The sequence below is a fragment of the Amphiprion ocellaris genome, chromosome 14 (genome assembly GCF_022539595.1).
Source record: "Amphiprion ocellaris isolate individual 3 ecotype Okinawa chromosome 14, ASM2253959v1, whole genome shotgun sequence".
Taxonomy (NCBI): domain Eukaryota; kingdom Metazoa; phylum Chordata; class Actinopteri; family Pomacentridae; genus Amphiprion; species Amphiprion ocellaris.
In genome coordinates this window covers 32,157,179-32,181,603 of record NC_072779.1, presented here as the reverse complement: position 1 = coordinate 32,181,603, position 24,425 = coordinate 32,157,179, and the positions used below count along the sequence as shown (strand labels likewise).

Genomic DNA, 24,425 nt, shown 5'->3' with positions numbered 1-24,425 from the left:
GATACAAAAATTACACAAAAAGTTACAAAAATGACACATAATGAGGCAAAAATGACCCAAAAAGATGCAAGAATGACACAAAAAGATATGAAAATGACACAAAAATGGCATAAAAATGGCACAAAAAGATACAAAAAGACAAAAAAATACTTAAAACATGCAAAAATTGGCACAAATTACATGTAAAAATATAAAAATGACACAAAAAGATGCAAGAATGACACAAAAAGATGTGAAAATGACACAAAAAGACAATGACACAAAAAGATACAAAAATGACACAAAAAGTTGCAAAAATGACATAAAAGGACACAAAAATTGCAAAAAGTGGCACAAATTACACATAAAGATATAAAAATGACACAAAAAGATGCAAGAATGACACAAAAAGATGTGAAAATGACACAAAGAAGACAAAAATGACATAAAAAGAAAAAAAAATGTTACAAAAAGACACAAAAAATGTAAAATAAAGACAAAAATGACACAAAAAGATGTAAAAATGAAACAAAAACATACAAAATGACACAATAAGATGCTAACGTGGCACAAAAAGCAAACAAAGATGGCACAAGTAGGGCAGCAAAACAAAAGTGGAACAAAACCCAGCAGAAGGCATCTCTGACCGAGAGCAAAGTGACTCAGCAAAGCGATAAATCACATCAGAGCAACAATTAAAGGGACGCTCCACCCAAATTAATTTACCGAGGAAAGCTCGGACACAAAGAGGCGACTGGATGCATCAGAGGAAAAAATACACAACAATACTCACCTTTTCACTCACTGTGGGTTCAATTTAAAGTCCTGCCTCTCTATGAAAACAGAACAACAGAACTAGAAAATATAGAAATAAAATCTGATTCTGAACAGTCTGACAACGCTGTAGATCATAAAAAAGTCATATTGATACAAATTATTGGTAATCAAGGAGGTCGATAGCCAGTATTTGGAAGTGATATGGAGTTGAAGTGAAAGTGGAAATTCTCGTGTCAAAATTTGAAAAAATGTAACACAAAACTTGGCAATAATGACACAAAAAGACCTAAAAATGACACTAAAAGACATGACAATGACAAAAAAAATGTGAAAATGACACAAAAAGTTGTAAAAATGACAGATGTAAAAATGACACTAAAAGTTGCAAAATAAAAAATGACATAAAAAGACATGAAAATTACACTAAAAGTTGCAAAATGACACAAAAAGCTATATAAATGACATAAAAAGACATGAAAGTTATACTAAAAGTTGCCACAAAGACACAAAAACATACAAAATGACACAAGAAGGCGTAAAAATGACATAAAAAGATGCGAAAATGACACAAAAAAGTTGCAACAATGAGACAAAAGGTTACAAAAATTACACAAGAAGACATAAAAATGACACAAAGGTGTGAAAATTACACAAAAAGTTGCATTGACACTAAAAGTTGCCAAAATGACACAGAAAGACGCAAAAATGACAAAAGACATTAAAATGACACAAAAAGAGGTAAAATTCAGTCATAAAAAAATCAATCTGCAGTATGCCAGCACTGCATACTGCAGATATTTAATATTTACGTTTTTACAACCTGTTTTTCAACTTTCTCTCTGCTCTGCTCTTCAGTAGAAACATGTTTCACCAACAACCTGCTCCTCTGTTCACTGCTTCTGAGCCATGCTGCATTTATTTTAGATTTATTTTCCTCTGAATCTTATTTATTGTTTCGTCTCTGCTCTGTGAAAACACTGCCTGCAGTTCAACCTAAAAGTCTTTTTTTCATTTTATTATTTTTTTTACATAATTTTTAAATAAAATGATTTTAATGAAAAATCACAATTTTGCACTTAGATTTGGTTAATTTTATCCCAATAAATCCACACATCACATGTGATATGTTCAAAGACTATTGGAAAGTTGGAAATCCCACAATTTTTCCTGTTTGTACAGTTTCTGGCTCCGATGAAAGGAGTAATTTGAGCTTTTTTTGGGTAATTTTTCAAAATTTTCTGCACTTTTAGGACCAAACAACTAATCTATCATTCAGCAAAATAACCAGTTACAATTTTGGATAATTTTTTCAAGGAGACATTTAGAATAAAGTGATTTAAAAAAAAAAAAAAAAGCAGAAATCAAAAACAATTTTATACATAGATTTGGTTAATTTTCCCAATAAATCCACACAAAACACATGAAACTTTCAAAGACTGTGTGAAAGTTGAAAATCTCACAACTATTCCTGTTTTTACATTTTCTTGCTCCTACAGATGGTGATTATTTGTATTTTCTGTTACTTTGGGGATCAGAGACCTGCTGCTTCCTGATGTTTTAGCTTCCAGACACACTTTGACGTCTGTTTTTTTATGCAAATCTTTACGCAAGAAATGGAATTAAAATTTGACAAACAAATGGATGACGAGTCGTTTGACGTACGCGAGTTTTATGATGAGGTCCTTTTCATAGAGTTTCTCTGCTAACAAAAAATTACAATATTTGTAATAGTGAATTTGTAAAAGCATTGAACCAGAACAGACACAGAACACAGAAAACAAACTGCTAAATATAAAATAAAAACCTATATATATATATATATATATATATATATATATATATATATATATATATATATATATATATATATATATAATATATATATATATATATATATGAATGATCCACAGAGACGCAAAATGACACAAAAAGAAAAAAAATTGCAAAAATGACAAAAAATTGCAAAAATTACACAAAAAGAGACAAAAAACATAAAGGAAGACACAAAAATGACAAAAAGATACAAAAATGACACAAACGGTACAAAAAGGACAAAAAGTTGCAAAAATGAAACAAAAAGATGTTGATGTTTTAACTTCCAGACACACTTCTGTCAGATGCCTGTTTTTTTAATGCAAATCTTTACGCAAGAAATGGAATTAAAATTTGACAAACAAATGGATGACGAGTCGTTTGACGTATATGAGTTTTACGACGAGGTCCTATTCATAGAGTTCCTCTGCTAGTCGTTGGTTAGTTTATTTATTCAGTATAATATTATTAAAAAATTACAATATAAGTCATAGTGAATTTGTAAAAGCGTTGAACCGGAACAGATATACACACAGAAAACAAAATGCTAAATATAAAATAAAACCCAAAATATATAGTATATATAATAATAATATATACATATATAAATGATCCATAAAGATGCAAAAATGACATAAAAAAATACAAAAATGACAAAAAGATGTTAAAATGACACAAAAAGCTACAAAAATGACAAAAAGTTGCAAAAATGACACAAAAAGATGTTAAAATGACACAAAAAGCTACAAAAATGACAAAAAGTTGCAAAAGCGAAACAAAAACATGTTGATGTTTTAACTTCCTGCCACTCTTAGTCATCTGTTTTTTGAATGCAAATCTTTACGCCAGAAATGGAATTAAAATTTGACAAACAAATGGATGACGAGTCGTTTGACATACTCGAGTTTTATGACTTTTAATAGAGAGTTTGTCTGCTAACTGTTGGTCAGTTTATTTCTTGAGCACAATATTATTAAACAATTATGACATAATTGATATAAATCAGCTTATAAAAGCATTTTTAAAAAACACAACAGAATACAACACAGACAACAAATAAACTGCTAAATATAAAATAAAAAACAACAATAAACCAATAAAATACCATTTATAAACCTCTAATAAGAATAATTTCAGGGCTTCCAGGTTGTGGAAAATCCTCCTTTTGCATCAAACTTCTTACACAGCTGCAGAAAACCTTTTAATAAAGATTCATTGCCATTTAAAACTTAATTTAGACTCAAATAACTGCAACCCTGAGCATTTATTAATGGTTTTCCAACATCTAGAACACAACCGTGATATTCCTCAAAGATGTGAGTGAACAGATGTAAGCAAAGAGGAAAAACTGGACCTGAAAATGTAGAAAAACAGGTTTTACCATCAGCATTGTGCTTTTACTGACTGGTTCCCTGGAAGTAAAACTGGTTTGTTTCCTCTTGGTGCTGTTTTGCCTTTTTGATCTCATCTACAGTCATCGGTTTAATCGTCCTCCTCACTAATGATCTTGTGTAATCAGGATGTTTCGGGGTGAAGTTTCTAGATTCTGTGTGTGATTGTGACTCTTCTGCAGATCTTTTCTTTCTCGCCGCTCTTTCATGACTCACATTTGTTTGAGCTTCCTGAGTCGCTTTGCATCCCCTCAAGACGCCGATGCAAATCCATGTTTCCTTGATGTCGTTGTTGTTGTTTTTTAAATCTCCTGTCCTGAAGCACAACTGGACACATGAACTCAAACAACCCCAGAACTCTGTAGAAAAAAACTCCATCAGCGAAAAATATGACTCTGGTTCGGTCAGATACTCATAATTAAGATGTTTTCAAAGCTAATTATTGTTAGAAATAATGCATCTTGTGTTTTATGTTCCTATTTAAACAACAAGTGGAAGTTTGTTTTAATGCATGAGTAAACGACACGTTACTGCACAAAAATAACAGTTTTCAGGTTTTTCAATTATGAAAACTTAAAAAGAAAATAAGTTCAACAAACTACAGTGAGTTAGCAGAATTAGCTTTTCTGATACCGTCAAATTCTAGTGTCAAAATAAAAAAAAAGCAACACAAAAAGACCCAAAAATGACACAAAAAGATGTAAAAATGACACAAAAGGTGTCAAAAATAACTCAAAAAGATGTAAAAATGACACGAAAAGATGTAAAAATGACACAAAAGGTGGCAAAAATGACACAAAAAAGACACAAAATTGACACAAAAAGATTTAAAAATAACAGAAGTTGCAAACATTACACAAAATAATGCAAAAATGACACAAAATGATGCAAAAATGACACAAAAGACAAAAATTACACAAAATGATGCAAAATGACACAAAAGTTGCAAAAATGACACAAAAAGATGCAAAAATGACACAAAAGCAGGCAAAAATGAAAAAAAGATACCAAAAATGACACAAAGTTGCAGAAATGACACAAAAGATGTGAAAATGACACAAAATGATGCAAAAATGACACAAAAACATTCAAAACTGACATAAAAAGATGTAAAAATTACACAACAGGAGGCAAAAGTGACACTAAAAGATGCAAAAGTGACGCAAAAAGAAATAAAAATGAAACAGAAATGTGAAAATTACACAAAAAGATGCATAAATGACACAGAAAGTTGCAAAAATACACTAAAATGACACAAAAGGAGGCAAAAAGCAAAAGCTTTGCTCCTTTCTAGTTATAGAATGAATTGTAGCATGAAGAAGTTTTAAAAATGATGAATTCTTCCAACTTCCATCTTATTTAAAGTAAATATCAAGTATTTTGTGTTTCATATGTATGGACACGAGTTTCCCAACCTCACCCCAACCAGGCGAGGCAGATGGCGGCCTTCCCTGAACCTGGCTCTGATGGGTTTTTTTGTTTTTTTTAAATTTTCCTCCTCGTTAAAGGTTTTTCTTCCCCCATCATTGCCGAATTCTTGCTCATAGGAAATCCAGGGAAACTTTGGATTGTTGGATTTCTGTTCTGTTAAAGATTCGTACGATCTTCACTGTGTTGTTGAAGCGCTATGAGACAACAATTGCTGTGAATTGGCGCTATGTAAATAAAACTAATCCTAACCAGAACCAGTAGAGGTAGCATGGTGGTGGCAGATGTTGTCGGTACGTATACTTACTGGTTACTGGTGACATACTCCAAGACCAGTTTTAGAATGAATCATTTCTTTATTTTATCGTGACTTGTGTCTGTTTTCGTTAATAAAAATGACATCATCTTGTAATTATGCCTTCGCGACAAAGGGAACAGCTCTAAAGTTGCTTTTTAAAGTTTCCTCAGAATGAAAGCAATCCAGTGTAGTTGTTTCAGCAATTAAACAAAGACAAACTGTTAATAGATAATTAAGCATACTTCATTTAACCGTCATCCAGCAGGTCAAAATTGACCCATTTTAAAGTTTGAAAATGTGAAAAAAAATATATTTTCACAGTGAAACTTCTGATGTCCACATTTTCAACATTTTGGGGAAATCTTTGAACATTTTTTGGTGGAAAAAAAATGTTAAAATGTTTCTTAAAAACATTCACAAAAACATCAACCAAAATCTAATGAATTTTGCTGGATTTTGGTTGATTTTTTTGTGAATGTTCTGAAAGAAAATATTAGAAGTTTTACTGATATATATGGAATTACTTTAGATATTTACAGGATTTTTTGGAAGATTTTTACTCATTTTTTGAAAATATTTACAAGAATTTTCTTGCCAAATTTGGGGGATTTTTTAAAAAATAAAACTTAAAGGACACTTTTAAGGAATTACTGGAATTTTCTTCCTGAAGGTTTTGCAAATTTTCAGACATTTGGGGAATTTTTTTGCGGAATTTTGGGATTTTTTTCAGACAAGGAAACAATATTTTTTGGTGCCCATAAATGAGGACAACAGGAGGGTTAAGAAGATGTAATTAATACAGGTTAAATTGTCAATTTTGGTATCGAAGGATCAGTAAAATGTATCTTATCTTGACCTATTGACCTGTACCAACAAATAACCCAACATACCTCTGGTTTTCAAGTTTCTCCAGACATTAGAGGAGTTGTTGGTTCTTTCAGGACGCCTTTAGATGCTGTGTTGTGTTTTGTTCACCAGAAAGCCGTGCGTTGTGTGTTTGTGTGTCTGCAGAGAAGGACTACAGCAGCCTGTGTGAGCGGCAGCCCATTGGTCGGTTACTCTTCAGGCAGTTCTGTGAGACTCGACCAGAACTGAGACGCTGCGTCAAGTTCCTGGACGCTGTGGTGAGAAGATTGTGTTGCCCAGTTGTTGTGTGTGGACACACGAAAGGAATGAAGTTTTTGTGTTTGCTTTGTATCTTTGTGGTTGTTTTGTGTCTATTTTTGGTCATTATGTGTTGGTTTTGTGTGTTCTTGTCGCAGTTCTACATCTCTTTTTGGCTGTTTTTGTGTCTCTTAATGGTTGTTTTGTGTCTCTTTTGGGCATTTTGTGCCTTTTGGTAGCCATTTTGCATCTTTTGTGGTTGCTTTGTGTAACTTTGTGGTTATTTGATGTCTCTTTGTGGATGTTTTGTGTCTCTTGGTGTTTGTTTTGTGTCTCTGTGGTTGGTTTGTGTCTCTTTGTGGTTGTTTTGTGTCTCTTTTGTGCATCTTTTGGTGGCCATTTTGCATCTTTTGTGGTTGCTTTGTGTCTATTTTTGGTCATTATGTGTCTCTTTGTGGTGATTTTGTGTGTTCTTGTCACAGTTCTATATCTCTTTTTGGCTCTTTTTGTAGTTGTTTTGCGTCTCTGTGGTTGCTTTGTGTCTCTTTGTGGGTTTTTTGCGTCTGTGATTGTTTTGCATCTCTGTGGTTTTTTGAGTCTCTGTGGTTGTTTTATGTCTCTTTGTGATTGTTTTGCGTCTCTTTGTGATTGTTTTGCGTCTCTTTGTGATTGTTTTGCATCTCTGTGGTTTTTTGAGTCTCTTTGTGGTTGTTTTATGTCTCTTTGTGATTGTTTTGCGTCTCTTTGTGATTGTTTTGCGTCTCTTTGTGATTGTTTTGCATCTCTGTGGTTTTTTGAGTCTCTTTGTGGTTGTTTTATGTCTCTTTGTGATTGTTTTGCGTCTCTTTGTGATTGTTTTGTGTCTCTTTTTTTGATGTTTTCTGTCTGATTGTTTTGTGTCTCTTTGTGGTTGTTTTGTGTCTCTTTTTTGATGTTTTCTGTCTCTTTGTGGTTGTTTTGTGTCTGTGATAATTTTATGTGTCTTTTTTATCATTGTTTTGCTTTTCTTTGTGGTTGTTTTACATCTGTTTTTGTTGTTTTATGTCTCTTTGTGGTTGTTTTGTGTCTATTTTTTGTTTTGTGTCTCTTTGTGGTTGTTTTACATCTGCTTTTTGTTGTTTTGTGTCTCTTTTTGGTTGTTTTGTGTCTCTTTGTGATTGTTTTACATGTCTTTGGAACTTTTGTCAAATTTGGTTGATTTTATATGAAAACATGCTATTTTAGATAAATTCAGGGTTCAGTAAGAAACCATTTAAAGCTGTTTTCCCACTTTAAACCAAATATTTCTGCCTGGATTTGTCTGCATGTCGTCACATTAGAAACAGCAGAATTAACAAATAGCAGCTCCTGTTTGCAGTGAACTCATGAATAAACAGGTTTAATCACTGGATTACTTTTAAAAAACTTCTAAATTTGATGCTTCTCAGGCAGCAGATTCACGGTTTGTACTGCTGCCTTTTAAAACATCCTTCGTTTAAGTTTAAAAACCCATCAGGAAAGGCGAGTTAAACCACTGAGGAGCAAATGGAATCAATATTTTAACTCTGGAGTGATTCTCGATTCGTCCGATCTTGAGCTGCATTAAAAGGTCAGCCGGGCGGTTAATGAAGCTCTGCTGGTCAGTCTGACTCAGCGGCTCGGCCCGAGCTTTCAGCCGTCCAATTACTGCTCTCTTTTACCCCACAACCGCTTCCCGTCTGGCCTGAGAGCTCCGCGAGAGGCCAAATGAGATTTGAACTGTCTGCGCTGTCACTTAGCGTTGGTTTACAGGCCGGGGAAGCACTCTGGAGTTTTCCAGTCAGGCTCGGTTTACTGCAGGTCATCGGGTGGATGGAGGGCGTGGACGCCGAAAAAAACGCCGCAATTAGAGCTCAGATTGGGTTTTGTGAAGTCGGTGGACGCACAGAGCAGAGATTTAACATCGCTGTCATCGTATCATCACTGTGATTTCATCTCTAACTGGGATTTATCATGACTTTTTCCCCATCATCGAGGTTTACCTGCCTGAAAAATGGTTCCTCGAGACACTAAACCACCTTATTTTGCTCATTTCTGTTCTTTATTTGTTCAATTCTGTGTTTTTTCTTTATTCTATACCTCTCAGTAAACAAAACTGTTGATATTCCGATGGTATTCTCATGTTTTGTGCAAAAATGACACAAAAACATGCAAAAATGACACAAAATGTGGCAAAAATGACACAAAAGTTGCAAAAATGACATAAAAAAATGCAAAAATGACACTAAAGGAGGCAAAAATGACACAAAAACATACAAAAATTATGTAAAAATATGTGAAAATGACATTAAAAGTTGCATTAATGACACAGAAAGACATAAAAATGGCACGAGAGGTAAATATGACACAAAAAGTTGCAAAAATGATACAAAAGGAGGCAAAAATAACATAAAAAGATGCAAAAATCCAACTTTATCATGACTTTTTCCCCACCATCGAGTGTTTACCTGCCAGAAAAGTGGTTCCTCGAGACACTAAACCGCCTTATTTGCTCATTTCTGTTCTTTATTTGTTCAATTCTGTATTTTGTTTTTATTCTCTACCTCTCAGTAAGCAAAACTGTTGACATTCTGATGGTATTCTCATGTCTGGTGCTTAAATTTGGGTTAATTTTCCTCAAAGAACGACACAACTCTAGAAAGATGTTTCACCATGCTGAATGTATCTTCCAACAGCTTGCTCCTCTGTTCACTGTTTTTAAATCCACTCTGTTTTTTTTAAAGCCAACATGTAAATTAACACTTTTTTTCTGTGTTTTTACTAGATATTCTTAATTTAACAAAACAGGAAAAATCTGTAAAATAGTAGCATTTTTCAACGCATAATATTCTTATTTTTTTGTTGAATAGCAGTAACTATGTGAAAAATAATCATTTTTATTACATATTTGAATATAGTAAAAAAAAATATTGAAGATAAGATATAGGAAATCATCCCTTGTGGCTGTTTTGTGTCTCTTTCTGGTTGTTTTGCATCTTTGTGGTCATTTTGTGTCTCCGTGGTAATTTTGTGTCTCTTTCTGGTTTTGTGTCTCTTAGCAGTTGTTTTGTGTCTCTTAGCAGTTGTTTTGTGTCTCTTTGTGGTTGTTTTGTGTCTCTTTTTGGTTTTGTGTCTCTTTTTGGTTATTTTGTGTCTCTTTTGGTTATTTTGTATCTCTTTCTGGTTGTTTTGTGTCTCTTTCTGGTTGTTTTGCATCTTTTTTTGGTTGTTTTGTGTATCTTTGTGATTGTTCTGCATCTCTTTGCAGTTGTTAGGTGTCTCTGTTGTTGTTTTGTATCTTTCTGTAATGGTTTTCCTTCTCTATGTTTGTTTTCTATCTCTTTCTGGTTGTTTTACATCTTTTTGAAAGTTTTGTCAAATTTTGTTGATTTCAAATGAAAACATCCTATTTTAGATAAATTCAACGACCAATAACAAACCATTTAAACCTCTTTTCCCACTTGAATTTGTCTGCAAGTCGTCACATTAGAAATTAGCTATTATCAGCTCCTGTTGAATTCAACTCCATCGAATTTCCCTTCAGGGATTAGTAAAGTTATTGTATTGTTTGCAGTGAACCTATGAATAAAGAGGTTTAATCACCACTGGATTACTTTATTAAAAAAACTTTAAAATATGCTTCTTGAGCATTTTTTTTACAGGAAAGGCTACAAATTGTGAATGTTTGGCAAATTATTGAATGACTGCTAGAATAGGTACGACTAGTGGAGGCCAGATGTCATTAAGCACCACATAAGTCTTTGTCATGGTGCCCCTTGTTAGCTAATTAGCTAAACCCTCACATTGCCAACACAAAGCTATCCTCTTCTCTAGTGGCGATCTATATTAATCAGTACAAGGTTACACAATCAGGTACTGCAGCTAATCTGCAATGCTTGAAGTGCACAAGTCTTAATTTTGGCACCTGATTTTGATTTAGTTTTAGTCTTTTTGGCTAATACATTGTATAATGACAATAAAGAATATTCTATTCTAAAGAATATTCTATTCTATTCTGAAACGGCCAATTCTCATTGGCAAAAACTAAAAAAACATTTTTGTCTAGTTTTCGTTGTCATTTTGATCTAATTTTTGCATTTTTAAATTTTTTTTATTGCCATCACGTAAATCGCTATAATTATAATTCCCAAACTCAGAACTCTGCCCTCATAGCATTAGCATTAGCGTTAGCAGCTCGTGCTAACGTCCACATTAGCTCACATTTTTATAAAGTCAGCTGCTGCCTGCATGTTTGTAGTTTGTCTCTGCTGTTTGTTGCTGCTTCGCATTGACATTTGTAGATGATTTTGGTTTAGAAATCAGTTTACTGCCTGACATGTTTTATTTATAAATATACTTTAATGAAGCCTGAACGTCAGTGCAGCTCCAGGTTTAAATAAATTATGGGATTGTTGTTTTAAGACGTTCTTAGAGCCACATTTGGGCGATCGCTGCATTATTTAAGCAGATTTTAATTCCTGCATTTCATCATTTTGTGCTGATTTGTGTGGTTTTTTTTTGTGTTCAGGCCGAGTACGAGGTGACGCCGGACGAGAAGAGGAAGGAATGCGGTCAGGAACTCATCGACAAATACTTCAGCCCAACGGTAGCTGCAGCTTTCATCGAATATTTACCCGTAGATTTAACTGAAGCTCATTTTTCACACTGCTTTTTATTCCACCATCATCATTCCTACCTTAATTCTTCATTAACATTTTAGATTTGTGTAAAAGAGGAAAAGAACATATTAATCTAGATGTTACCTGTGAAAAAAACACTTAAATATCTGAATTTTTACAAATGGAAGTTAGTTCTTTTACAGTAGAAGTACATTTTTTAATGTATTTAAATACAAAAAAATACTGTAATTCTACAGATATTTGCTGTTATTTGAAAGAAAATTGTGTAAATTAAGGATGGAAAATATACAAATATTTAATTGTTATTTTACTGTTGTTAAAAAAATTTAAATAATGGCTACATCAAAAATCAGTATTTTTAGAAATATTAATTTATTCTTTGAAAACACGTGACTATAAATTTACAGTGTTTTACTGTATTTAAATAGAATTATTTTATAAATATTTTCCAATATTTTCACCATTTTTTAACGCAGGGTTTATTTTTTCCTGATTTTATTAAAACAGTATTTATTAATTTTAAACAAACCCACTGTTTTTATGTTTTGTCCTCTGTGTTTTCATTTCATATAATATTTTAGATTTGTCTAAAAGAGGAAAAACCATATTAATTTAGATGTTAACTGTAAAAAAGAAATACACATAAAAAAGTAGTATTTTGCATGTTTACTGTCAAAAAAACTGTGTAAAATGACGCATTTTTTATTATATTTAAATTCCAAAAAATATTAGAATTTTACAGATATTTTTTGTTATTTGAAAGAAAATTGGGTAAATTATGGACAGAAAATATGCAAATATTTAATTCTTATTTTACTGTTATTGAAAGGGTTTAAATGTAATTTTACAGATTTTCTATAATTACCCATAAAAATCATATAAAAAAGATTCATATTTTAAATATTGACTGTAAAAAAATGTAATTAATGTCCACATCAAAAATCAGTATTTTCAGAAATATTAATTTATTCTTTTAGAATGTGTGACTCTAAATTTACTCTGTTTTACTGTATTTAAACAGAACTATTGTACAGATATTTTACAATATTTTTGCCATTGTTTGATCACATTCCACCATTTTTAAGGCAGGATTTTTTTGTTTTCAACAGTATTTGTTAATTTTAAACAAACTCAGTGATTTATGTTTTGTCCTCCATGTTTTCATTTCGATTTGTCACTTTGTTGTTTCATTTTTTGTTTATTTTAAAGCCGTTGATGATTCTGTTTCTGTGTAAAAACGAGTCTGAACACGCAGCGTCTGGAGGGAAATCAGACCTCGTTCATCCACATTTTACCGTCACAGCTGAGTCACCATGTTTCACCTGGACGTTGTGATTTATTTCTGTTTTTGATGCAGTCGGAGGACCGGGTGTCGGAGGTGGAGGAGGCCATGATGGGCGGATGCAGCGAGCGGCTGCAGCAGGACGCCTGCAAGGAGCTTTTCAAGGACTGTACCAAGTAAGACTGGCTTTATTTACTCTTTCTACTGATTATTTCAGGTCATCTGAGGGGGACATGGTCTTACTTTCAACCCTTCTTTGTTGCTAATCTGAGTCCGAGTCACTTCCTCCATGGAGCTGCTGTCTGAGCCGGACGTGGGAGTCGGCAAATATCCCAGCATGCATTTTTTCCGTCAGCTGTAGGCAACAGCAGGGACACGAGGGCATAATTTCCAGCAGGGACTGAGGCGACATGTTTCCCTTCAACCCTCTGGAGGCTGAAAAACACAGAACTTTTCCCTCCGTTTGTCCTGACAGGCTCCTTTTACTTATAAGCTGCTCCACCTGCAGACACAGCTCAGGGTCAAATAAATAAATTACTTTTAGGATTTTAGCGTTCAGTTTTGTACATTTAAAACTTCAGATAAGATGGAAAATAAAGTTTATCCCACATCTGATAGATAGAAGGGTTAGGGTTAGGGTAAAAATTGGGTATATCAAGGACTGAAAAATTTTAGATAATTTACTGAATAAACCAACGTGTTTTGAATCAGAGAGTCTTAACAAACATGTTGGTTTATCCATAATAATGGATTTTTATGTTTAAAATGAAGTGAATCCATAGTTTTTGTTAATAAGAAGTGGGAAAGTCATTACAGTGTAAAAAAAAAGACACAAAAAAGGTAAAAACTAAAAAATCTGATAAAATCTGGCCTCTAGGATGCAAGAGAAGATATGTCAAAAAATACAACAAATACAATAACTTTATAACAATAAAAAATGTAAAACTGTGTGAAAATAACCATAAATATCTATCAGATAATATTTTTAGCTGTTTTAAAAACAGTAAAATGGTTTAATTTCATCACTGCGATAGTAAAAAGAATCAATTAGTATTTGTGAAAATATTTTTATTCTTTCAAATATTTTATTTTTAAATATTTTATTTTTGGTGGGTTTTTTTGTTTTGTTTTGTATTTAACATGTAAATCAATACTTTTTCCAGTTTTTTACTAGATATCTGTAATTTTTTTCTGTAAAATAGCAGCATTTTTCATAATATATATAGTTTTTCTATCAAATAACAGTAAATATGTGTAAAATAATTTTTTTTTACACATTTAAATACAGTAAAAAAGTAGTTATTATAGTAGTTGTAGTTGTAGATGTTTAACTACGGGGCTGTTTCAGGCCTGTAACGGCACATTTATGCTGATTTGAAGTTAATTTTGGTCATTTTTTTAAGTTCAGTTTGGTCGTTTTATTCGTGGCTGTAGACAGAAATAAACAGATTCAGGAATAATTTGGGGTTCAATGATCAACAGACGAATGAAACTGAAGCTGTTTATTATTATGTCGGTGAGAAGCAGCTCAGAGGAAGATCTGTTCTTAACTCTGCTTGTGTTTCTTTATCTGAGACTGAATTTCATGTTTTCAGCTCAAAGTTTCGTCTTTTCTTCCATCAAACTGCTTCATTCACGGTGTTTCAGTCCAACTGTGACCTTGATCGATATTCAGTTTCCACTAAATCCCTCCTGTGATAATTCCCCTAAAGCTGCTTTGTCTGAAGATGATTAAATCTGAAATGAATCCAGATGTTTGCTTTGCTTGTTTGATGCTTGCTCTGGCAAAAAAAATTAACAGTTTTTACCAGATTTTTTAACAATTTAATGTTATTTTACAGATTTTAACCAATTTTGTTAAATTATAGATAATATCTTAGAAAACTGCAGAAAAAAATTCATTTACATGTTAATGGCAAAAAAACTGCAAAAATGTAAATGACATCCATCTAATTATTCTTTTGCAATGTTTGACTGTAAAATTACCCAATTTTATTCTATTTAAATTAAAAATCATTATTTTTCAGATTATGCCGTTATTTGACAGAAAAATTGGGTATATCAAGGACTGAAAAATTTTAGATAATTTACTGATTTTCCCTGTTTTGTTAAATTACAAGTGAAATATCTCGTGTAAATATATAAAAAGTAAAATCACTGAAAAAGAATCTTCATTTACACGTTACCTGTAAAAAACAGGCCAAAACTGTAAATACTGTTTTCATGAAAAACCTCTGCTTTTACAAATATAAATTAATTTCTTTTACAATGTGTGACTAAAATTTCACAGTTTTATTGTATTTAAATCTGCCAAAAATAATATTTTGCATATATTTGCCATTATTTTCACAATTTTTAATTTTTTTTTTACCTTAAAATATTCCACAATTTTTTAATGCATTTTTTCTGGCAGAAAGTTTCAACATTTTTGTTTTCTTTTTAACAGATTTTCTTAACAGTGTGTTTCAACTTTAAATGAACCCACTGTTTTATGTTATATCCTCTTTTTTTAAATTTAATTTTGATTCATTTTTTTGGTTTTTGATCCTTGTTTACATGACTTTTTTTTCTGTTTGTCGTAAAGCAGTTTATTTATATTTAACCACCTAAACCCATTTATTACGGGACATTAAGGTAATAATTTGAATATTAACACAACAATGGAAAAAATAAGAAACACCTAAATAGAAAAATAGAAGTTTAAAGTTCCACATAACTGAGAAAAGCAGCAAATTCTTACTGTATAACTTTTAAATGATAAATTAGTCTTCCAAATAATGACTTTTCTATCACTTCACTGATAATTTCAGCTATAAAAGCAGCTAAATCTAGAGAATCCGGGCTAATGAAGGTGAATTTATGCATCTGTTTTCATAACTTAAATCTGAATGTTGTGTTTTTGCAGATTGATCCACGACTACCTGAGCGTGGCGCCGTTCGCCGACTACCTCGACAGCATGTACTACAACAGGTTCCTGCAGTGGAAGTGGCTGGAGAGGTAAACTTTCCCTCTGATTCACCGTTTTTCTCTTCAATGATGCGTTCAACTCTTAAAAACCTCAAACTGCACCACGCTACCAGTAAGGACATGCTCGCCGAGTTGCTTCATCACTTTCCTGTGCGAACAGAACAATACTGCCGTCACAGATTTCAAGGTTTAAAATTGCTCAACTGAGAGGTTTCGCTTGAATTTCGGCAGTGAGGTAACTTCCAGAACAAGCTGCTGCTGTTGTAGCCTGAGGGGGAGTTCAGCTGATTCTGCCCTGATAAGACCTGAGAGGATTTTCTGGTTGTATTTCTGAACACGCTGCTGTCTAAACAGGTCTAAAAGTCACACTGAAGAGCTCCATGTTTTCGTATTCGTCTGGTCGACTGTAACAGGGAGTTACAGGCGGCAAAAATCTGAATTATTGGCACAAAAACAGTGTTTGTAGCAGTGATGTTGAGTTTAAAATGTAGCCGCAGGAGCAGCGTAGATGGAAGCTTTTCTACCAGATTAGTACCATTTAAAGAGAAGTTTTATTGGGATAGATGATCTGAATATCTGTTGAAAACATTCACCCTCCATCTTTCAGCCAAACCAAAATGGAAAACCTTGTAATAGGAGAACTGTAACCCCAAAACATTCACATGAAACTACGTCTGTAATAAGTTGGAATGTCACAATCAAGTTTTTTAGATCCGAGTCATTTAATATCTAGTATCTGCCCATTTTTGCTATATTTAAGTTTAAAATCATTTTTTTTTACAGATTTTGCTGTTAATTAAACGAAATATTGTGCATATTAAGGCCTGAAAAATTTCAGATACTTTACTGATTTTCCATGTTTTGCTAAATTACAGATAAAATATCTAGTATATATATAGTAAAATCTCAGAAAAAGAATATTAATTTACTTGTTACTTGTAAAAAAAACAAAAAAAACAAAAAACAGGCCAAAACTGTAAATAATGTCCACATCAAAAATCTGTATTTTTACAAATAATAGTTTATTCTTTTAGAATGTGTGACTGTAAAATTAAATTAAACTATTTTACTTTATTTAAATCTGCTGGAAATATTAATATTTTCCATTATTTTTTCATTATTTAACAATAAAAATGTGTATGGCTTAGCTGATTAAAGCTAATAGACGCTATATGACCAATATTTGACTAAAACTAACCCGTAAATTTGTCAAAAGGCTAAAAATAAACCAAAACTAACACCTGCACGTTGCATGTAGATTAGCTGTATGAATTTAGCTAGCAGCGGGCACCACGACAAAGGCTTCTGTGATGCTTAATGACCTCCAACCAGAATTTATGGGTTAAACCAGGCTGTGATTTACTCAGAGAGATTTACTGTATCATGTTTGTAACCACATCATGTTTCCTTGTCTTGAAACGGCATCATCCGGTTAATTAATAAATTAGCAGATTATTGATTAATTACGCCTTGATTATTAAGAATAATACTCAAATTCGCCACAACTGTGTGACAGCAGAGTTAACCAAAGGATCAAGCTTAGGTTCACTCTAATACTGATCTTTTAAAAACTGCCTTGATCAGCCCCAATAGTAGGTCTTTTTAAATCATATTTAGATTATATTTTATAATATTTTACATTTTCTGAGTGTTAAAAATGGTTCTTTTTATATGGAATGATCCAATCAAAAACCAAATGTTGTCCTACAAGTAGATCCTCTTGTTCTTTGCCTAAACTAAGCTGTTTTTTCCTGTTAATTCTCTAATTTATTCAAACGTTGTGCACAGAAATGCCACACAGTTTAGAGTATTAGTTTCAGTGATTGATGTAATCTTGTATAAACATGACGGAAGTTCCCACAGGTAGTTTTCCAGAGGAGGATTCCCAGGAAAAACTAAGATCTTGATGCCTGGTATTCCATGGTGGTGTTGTGGGTGTTAATGTGCCAGCGGAACAATAAGTCCATCATACGAGACAGTAATGGCTGTTCTGAGTGTTATCGGGTTTGTTTGCAGACAGAAAGTTTATCTGGGATCCTTGACGGTTCCCAGACTCCTCTTTGAAAACCTCCGTGATGCTGTAACAAACCGAGTGTTTAGGCTTCATCTCGTCGAGGATTCACTAAAATGAGCCACTTGGGAAAGCGGGCGAATCCTCGGGGATTCTGGGAATAGAGAACATCATGCCAGATGATGGAGTGAGAGGAAGGGGAAGAGACAAAACAAGACGAGAACCGGCTTTTCTTCCAGCTGATGGAGGCGTGTTTGCTGCAGCCTCTCCAGATAAAAACTGGTGCCTTCGACTTTCCAGGAACCGAGGAGGGTTGATGACCTTGAATTTCACAAACCGCTGAATTCCCTCGATGACAGAGAGTTTGTTTTCCTTCAAGACCCATGAGTTAAACCTCTAAAGCTCACAGATTAATGACTGAGCCACTAAAGCCCAAAGAAACACGACAGTTTAGAAACGCGATTCAGTGTTTGTTAGCAAACCAAACTGCTGAAAGAGCTACCAAACGGCTGCTGTTGCCGCCATGTGTCAGATTTTATTCACAGTTTAGTTTTTAGTCATGAAGGACCCAAAATTAGGTTCTGTAAAATATCTTGGCTGACATTTGAGAGTTTCATGTTTTCAGATATGGGAAGTTTTGTGTATTTTCACCGTCAAACAAGCCTGGGAAGCCATTTTAAAGGTTCAGTATCTCCATGAATAAAACTCCTACAGCCATGAAATTTGGTGAGAACACAGACAGAATGGTTTCCAGTAGATCCAAATGATTACATGGCTCCAGCAGAGGACAATTTTTTAATTACTGGCCCCTAAAAGTGGGAGAAAGTGCCACATTTTCAAACAATAGTGGTATTGAGACCCCATAAGGTTCCTGTAATTGTATACAAATGGATATGTCCATGTTTCCTACTAAAAATACAATCTTTAGTTGATATTTCACCAACTTTTCAGGCTTTAACATCAGTAATATTTGATGTGTCACAAGTACTCCAAGACAAGGTTCCATTTTTTTGCTTTTAAATTCCAGTAATTAAAGAAATGACCTCTGTTGGAACCATTAAATAGATTGGATTTGCTCACAACTATTCTGTCTGTGTTCTCACCACATTTCATGGCTGTGGGAGTTTTATTTCTGGAGATATTGAGCCTTTAAAATGGCTTGAGGGTGAAAAAAATCCCCAAATTCAGACAAAATACTTGACAGAATTTAGTTTCAAGTAACAGATAAGTGGTTTCTGAAATCAATCTGGCACAATAAACAAACATATTTTTAAATTCTGTGAGCAGAACATCATAAAACTCTTCAAAAGAAAAACTGTGGTACTGTTCAGCCCCTAGTGGACAAAGAAGGACTATATTCTGGTTAATGTGCAACATTTATTGTCAAAACCGCCAGCTCGTGATTTGAATACAGCTTCTGTTTGTTTGTTAGATGATGTAAAGACTGCAGGACGTCATTTTTACCACCTCAGGGCTTCCGAAGAACTTGTTAGAGGCAGGAAGTAAAAAGAAAAACATCACTAAGGCTGGAAACTGGAGCACAGTGACCGACTGAGAGACGTTTTTACCGGCAGATCACTTGGAATTCTTACATGTTAGTTTTCAAGTACAACTTCAAAAATTCTGCTCGGTTTTTAATCCCTGAACAGTTTCTGAGAGAATTTTGCTCCATTGGTGTCGTTTCCAGCAGACATCGGTGCTTGTTTTGCTCTTCATGCAAATCTACAGTTATTTAAGAATGCAAATGTTAAAAACAAATATTATTAAAGAGTAAACGACTCAACATGAACAGAAGCCAAACAGAGCTGCCTTATGATGTTTTTAAAATGTGTTCCTGATGACGCAGTAATCATTTTAATCTCTATTTTTATCATCTGTACGGTGCCGTCTCTTTCCTAAACACTTTCTACCTTCTATCGGAGAAAATGGAGTTCAAGTTTTCAGTGTGTTTGTCTGTAAGCAAGATTTCACAAAAAACTAACAGAATTAACCCAGTGAAACTTGATGTGAAGCACGAGTCGAAGACGAGTTCAGTAAATTTTAGTGCAGATCCAAGTTACTGATTGGATATTGGCCTCAGTGCAGGTCAGCGCCGTCCAAGTGCCACTTTATAATGGAAAAATTATTTTAAATCTATTAAAAAATTATTCAATAAACTGTAAAGCTCTAGCAACAAGAGTGCCAGGAAAAAAATTGTTTAAAAAGAAAAAAAAAAAAAGAATATCTGCAAATAATGGTATTTTACTTGATTTAAACAGAGTAAAACAGTGTAACTTTAAGGTCAAACTTTGTGAAGAATTAAATGTTCTAAGAAAAATACAGGTTTTTAATGTGGATAATATTTACAGTTTTGGCCTGTTTTTATGGTTAAGATACAAATTAATATTTTTTTCTGTGATTTTATTATATAATTTCAGCAAAAATCTACAAAATAATTCTTAAAAATAGTAAAATATATATTAAACAAAAAATATATTACACACACCTATACACACACACACACACACACACACACATATATATATACATACATATGTGTGTATATATATATATATACAATCTGTATAATTTTTTGAATATATATTATTTTTAGAATATATTTTTTAAAAATATCAATCTATATTTTCATATATATATATATATATATATATATATATATATATATATATATATATATATATTACTATTTTTAAGCATTATTTTGCAGATTTTTACCTGTTTGTTTAATTGCTAATTAATTGCTGAAATTATGTAATAAAATCATAGAAAAAAAAAAAAAAAATATATATATATATATATATATATATATATATATATATATATATATATATCTTAACCATAATAATTCATCATTTTTCAACCCTTAATATACGTATTTTTTCTCTTAAATAATAGAAAATATCTGTAAAATAAATGCTATTTTAGCTGATTTTAGTACCGTTTATGATCAAACTTTGGAAAGAACAAATTATTATTGTACAAATACAGATTTTTGATGTAGATGTTATTTATAGTTTTGGCCTATTTTTATAAAAGAAATAAAAACTTTTTTCTGCGATTTTATTATATATTGTCAGTAATTTAACAAAACGGGAAAATCCTGTAAAATAATACTTAGATATAAAATATATTTTTGAACATAGAAATAATAAATGAAATATAAGAATTAATAAAAATACATAGAAAAATGTTAAATGTAAAACATTTATATTAAATATATATATTCAATGTTAAATGGAAGATTCTTTTATTAATTACAAAACAGTAGCAGCACCTACAAACACCTATTTTTACATATTTGCAGCTGAGTTATCTGATTAATAATTAGCTCTTTTTATGTGTAAACTCGCTGCAGAAGCATCCAAACATCAGTTATTGTTTTATTTCCTGCTTTAGATTTAAACCACAGCTTTATGTCACAGATTATTGGTCAAAAACTGCTTTTTAAAAACACCTAAATGTGCTTTACTTCATGATTAAGCCACAGTTTGGACCCGTGAGTCGATTATTTGTTTGAAATGTTTGCTGCTGTTTGTTCAATTCCAGTTTTTCTTTCTGTCCAACAGGCAGCCGGTGACGAAAAACACATTCAGACAGTACAGAGTTTTAGGAAAAGGTGGCTTTGGAGAGGTGAGTCTTTCTCCTGAAAGCTGAATTAAATTATGGTCTGGCAACAACCAGCTTCATGTTTCTCTCAGTTTCAATAAACCTGATCAGAAGAACTCATGAAATATAAAAATCACGAGTTCATGAATTAAATTCCTCTTAAATTACTGCAGATGTTTCCACTGGTTTGTGTAAACGCAGAACAAGCAAACATTTCATGCTGAGTTCATGACGCCGGCTCCTGCCAGACTGTCTAATAAATCACATTATCTCCGTTTTCTGTCCTCATTATGGAGCCTGAGTCTGAGTTTACAGCGCCACACTGTGGCTAAACAGAGAACAGACAGAAATAGAACCGTTTATTTGGCTTTAAAATAGTCACTGCTGGAGAAAACCTTAAAGAGACGCAGTTTAAATCGGATTAGAGGCCAATGAAAGGTGTTTCTGTTTGTGTAAAAGAGTCTTTGATTGAGAGATTAAATGTTCGAGCTTCACAAGATGAACAATCTGATTCATCAGAGCTGCAGGGAAGCTCATGGTGCATTAAATATAAAACAATGAATGTCTCTAAAAACTAAGAAAATTAACTAAAGCTGCATAAAATGGACGAGTGGTTTGTGTTTATCCAACTTTTTATATATGAAATTCTCTGAACTTTAAACTTTTTGTGGGTGTTATTTATTTATCTTTTGGTGTAATTTTATGGTTACACACTATTAAAGAATGAATCACTGTTGATGTGGCCTGTTTTTTTTTCTTTCTTTACAGTTAACATGTAAATTTATGTATTTTTTCTGTGATATTATCTGTAATTTCACCAAAAAGCAAATGATTTTATGAGATTTTCTTCATTTTGCAGCTCAAAATGCTGTAAAAATGTATGTTTTTAGACGTTTTCTGTGGCTTTGCATCACATTTATGATGCGTTATTTATGGGGTAATGATATTTTCTTTAATCTTGGAAGGTTTATGACTTTATTTTATAACATTTTCACCACCGCTGACTTCACATTCACACCTACAGCTACGATTTACTCCTGAACAAGAGCAGAAAAGTCAGATTAGGTGACAGAAAAGTGTGATAGTTCCTCATTTTATCTCGTTTATTCCCAGAAATGTGAAGTTAGAATCATATTAATGCAGTTTTCCTGTGAATGTGTAATCGTTGTGTCGCCCCCTGCAGGTGTGTGCGTGTCAGGTACGGGCGACGGGGAAAATGTACGCCTGCAAGAAGCTGGAGAAGAAAAGGATAAAGAAGAGGAAAGGCGAGTCGATGGCGCTCAACGAGAAACAAATCCTGGAGAAAGTCAACAGCAGATTTGTAGTAAGTTCTTCCTTTAACTGCCGTCTGTCCAGATAAATGTAGAAAGAAAGTATTCTGAGAGCAGGAAAGACAAAAAGAGTGAAGCTGAGGCAGAAACCATGAACTGTTAATCCTCCTGTTGTCCTGCGGGTCAAACTGACCTGTTTTCAAGTTTGAAAATTTGGAAAAAATACATATTTTCACAGTGAAAACTTCCACATTTTCAACATTTTTGGGAAATTTCTAAAATTTTTTGGTGGATAAAAAGAAATATTTTTTAAAAAAAAGTTTCTTTAAGAACATTCAGAAAAAATCAACCAAAATCCAGTGAATTTCAGAAAAAAAATCAACCAAAATCCAGCTAATTTCGCTGGATTTTGGTTGATTTTTTTCTCAATATGCTTAAAGAAAATATTAGAAGTTTTACTGATAAATATGGAATCACTTTAGATATTTTAGGACTTTTTGGAAGATTTTTAATCCTTTTTTGAAAATATTTTTCAATTTTTATTTTTTTAAATTTTTAAAAATTTTTTATTTCTTACCAAATTTGGGGATTTTTAAAAAAAGAAAATAAAACTTTTAAGGGAAACTTTTAAGGAACTTTTAAAATTTTCTTCCTGAAGATTTTGCAAACATAAATTTGGGGAATTTTTTTGCTGAAATTTTGGTTTTTTTCAGAGAAAGGAACAATATTTTTTGGTTCCCATAAATAAGGACAACAGGAGGGTTAAAGCTAAGCGGGTTCATACACTTATAATAATGTCTTTTTTATCTTTATTTTACATTAAAAAAACACAAAAACATACTAAAAGTGCCGAGATTAAACTACTACACTGTAAATAAACTAAATGCCACTAAATTAAATATTGCGCATGAACTGAAAAATGCTTATTTAAGACACATTTTTCAACAGATTTTTTTAATTTAATAGAATTTTTTTTGTCCCATTTCTACACCAAATCCAAATTTTCTCCATGTTTGTTGATTGTAAATTGTAAATATTATGTTAGTTTCCATAATAATAATACACTACCTGCAGTTAAGCCCCAAGTTACTCTTCCTAGCCATGCCAAATTTTAATTTATACTGGATTTTTGTTCTTAAAATAGTTTTTTTTTTTGGCTGGAAATGACTTAAACAAGTGATACAACACTGTTTTCGAGATGTTAATTACAAATTTATGTTTTTGCAATGGTTTAGCATCATTCATATCATTTGACATTGATGCAAATTTGACAGAAAATGCAGATTTTTATGCTATTTCACATGATTCTGGTCATTTCTACCATGTTCTAGAGCATTCTATTCCAATAAAGTTCATAATTTGGGGTTTATTTTGGGGCAAAATCCATTTATATTCTTTGTTAGAGAACAAATGATGATTAATTTAGTTTTAAACTCAAACAATATTGGATCTGCATTTGCTGGGGACTACTTTCAGCAGCGGATTAACACACATTTATCACTAGTGAGTGTTTCAGGACTTTTTTTAACCTGTTTTGTCCTTTTTAAAAAAAAAAAAAAATAATAATTAAAAAAAATCACCAGACTTTAACGTTAACAGTTAAAAAGCTTCTTTTCCCCAGAAAAAAAGACATTCATTCGAAACTCTTCTCCTGAGAAATCCATGTGCGTCAGTCGGACGTGATGTTTGCGACGTTTAAGGCCGTCGTAATTAAAAGACAACACTGAGGTTTGGTTCCCGACCAGATGGCCTTCGTTCAGATTATTTGATTTGGACGGCCGTCAGTGGACTCGTCCGGACTCCCAGGCCCGAGGACTCCCTCAGGGCTCAACATTAACTAAAACATAAATACACAGTCGGA

General features: G+C 32.6%; 1 protein-coding gene across 2 annotated transcripts in view; it reads left to right on the top strand.

Moving 5' to 3' along the window:
- grk6 (G protein-coupled receptor kinase 6) overlaps nucleotides 1–24,425 on the top strand; it is a 72,793-nt gene that overhangs the window by 24,978 nt on the left and 23,390 nt on the right. For both annotated transcript variants that reach the window (XM_055017207.1, XM_055017206.1), the window contains exons 3-8: nucleotides 6,697–6,809; nucleotides 11,315–11,392; nucleotides 12,784–12,884; nucleotides 15,614–15,706; nucleotides 21,254–21,317; nucleotides 22,477–22,617. In XM_055017207.1, the coding sequence (XP_054873182.1) occupies nucleotides 6,697–6,809; nucleotides 11,315–11,392; nucleotides 12,784–12,884; nucleotides 15,614–15,706; nucleotides 21,254–21,317; nucleotides 22,477–22,617 (590 nt within the window). The remainder of the gene's footprint in view (nucleotides 1–6,696; nucleotides 6,810–11,314; nucleotides 11,393–12,783; nucleotides 12,885–15,613; nucleotides 15,707–21,253; nucleotides 21,318–22,476; nucleotides 22,618–24,425) is intronic.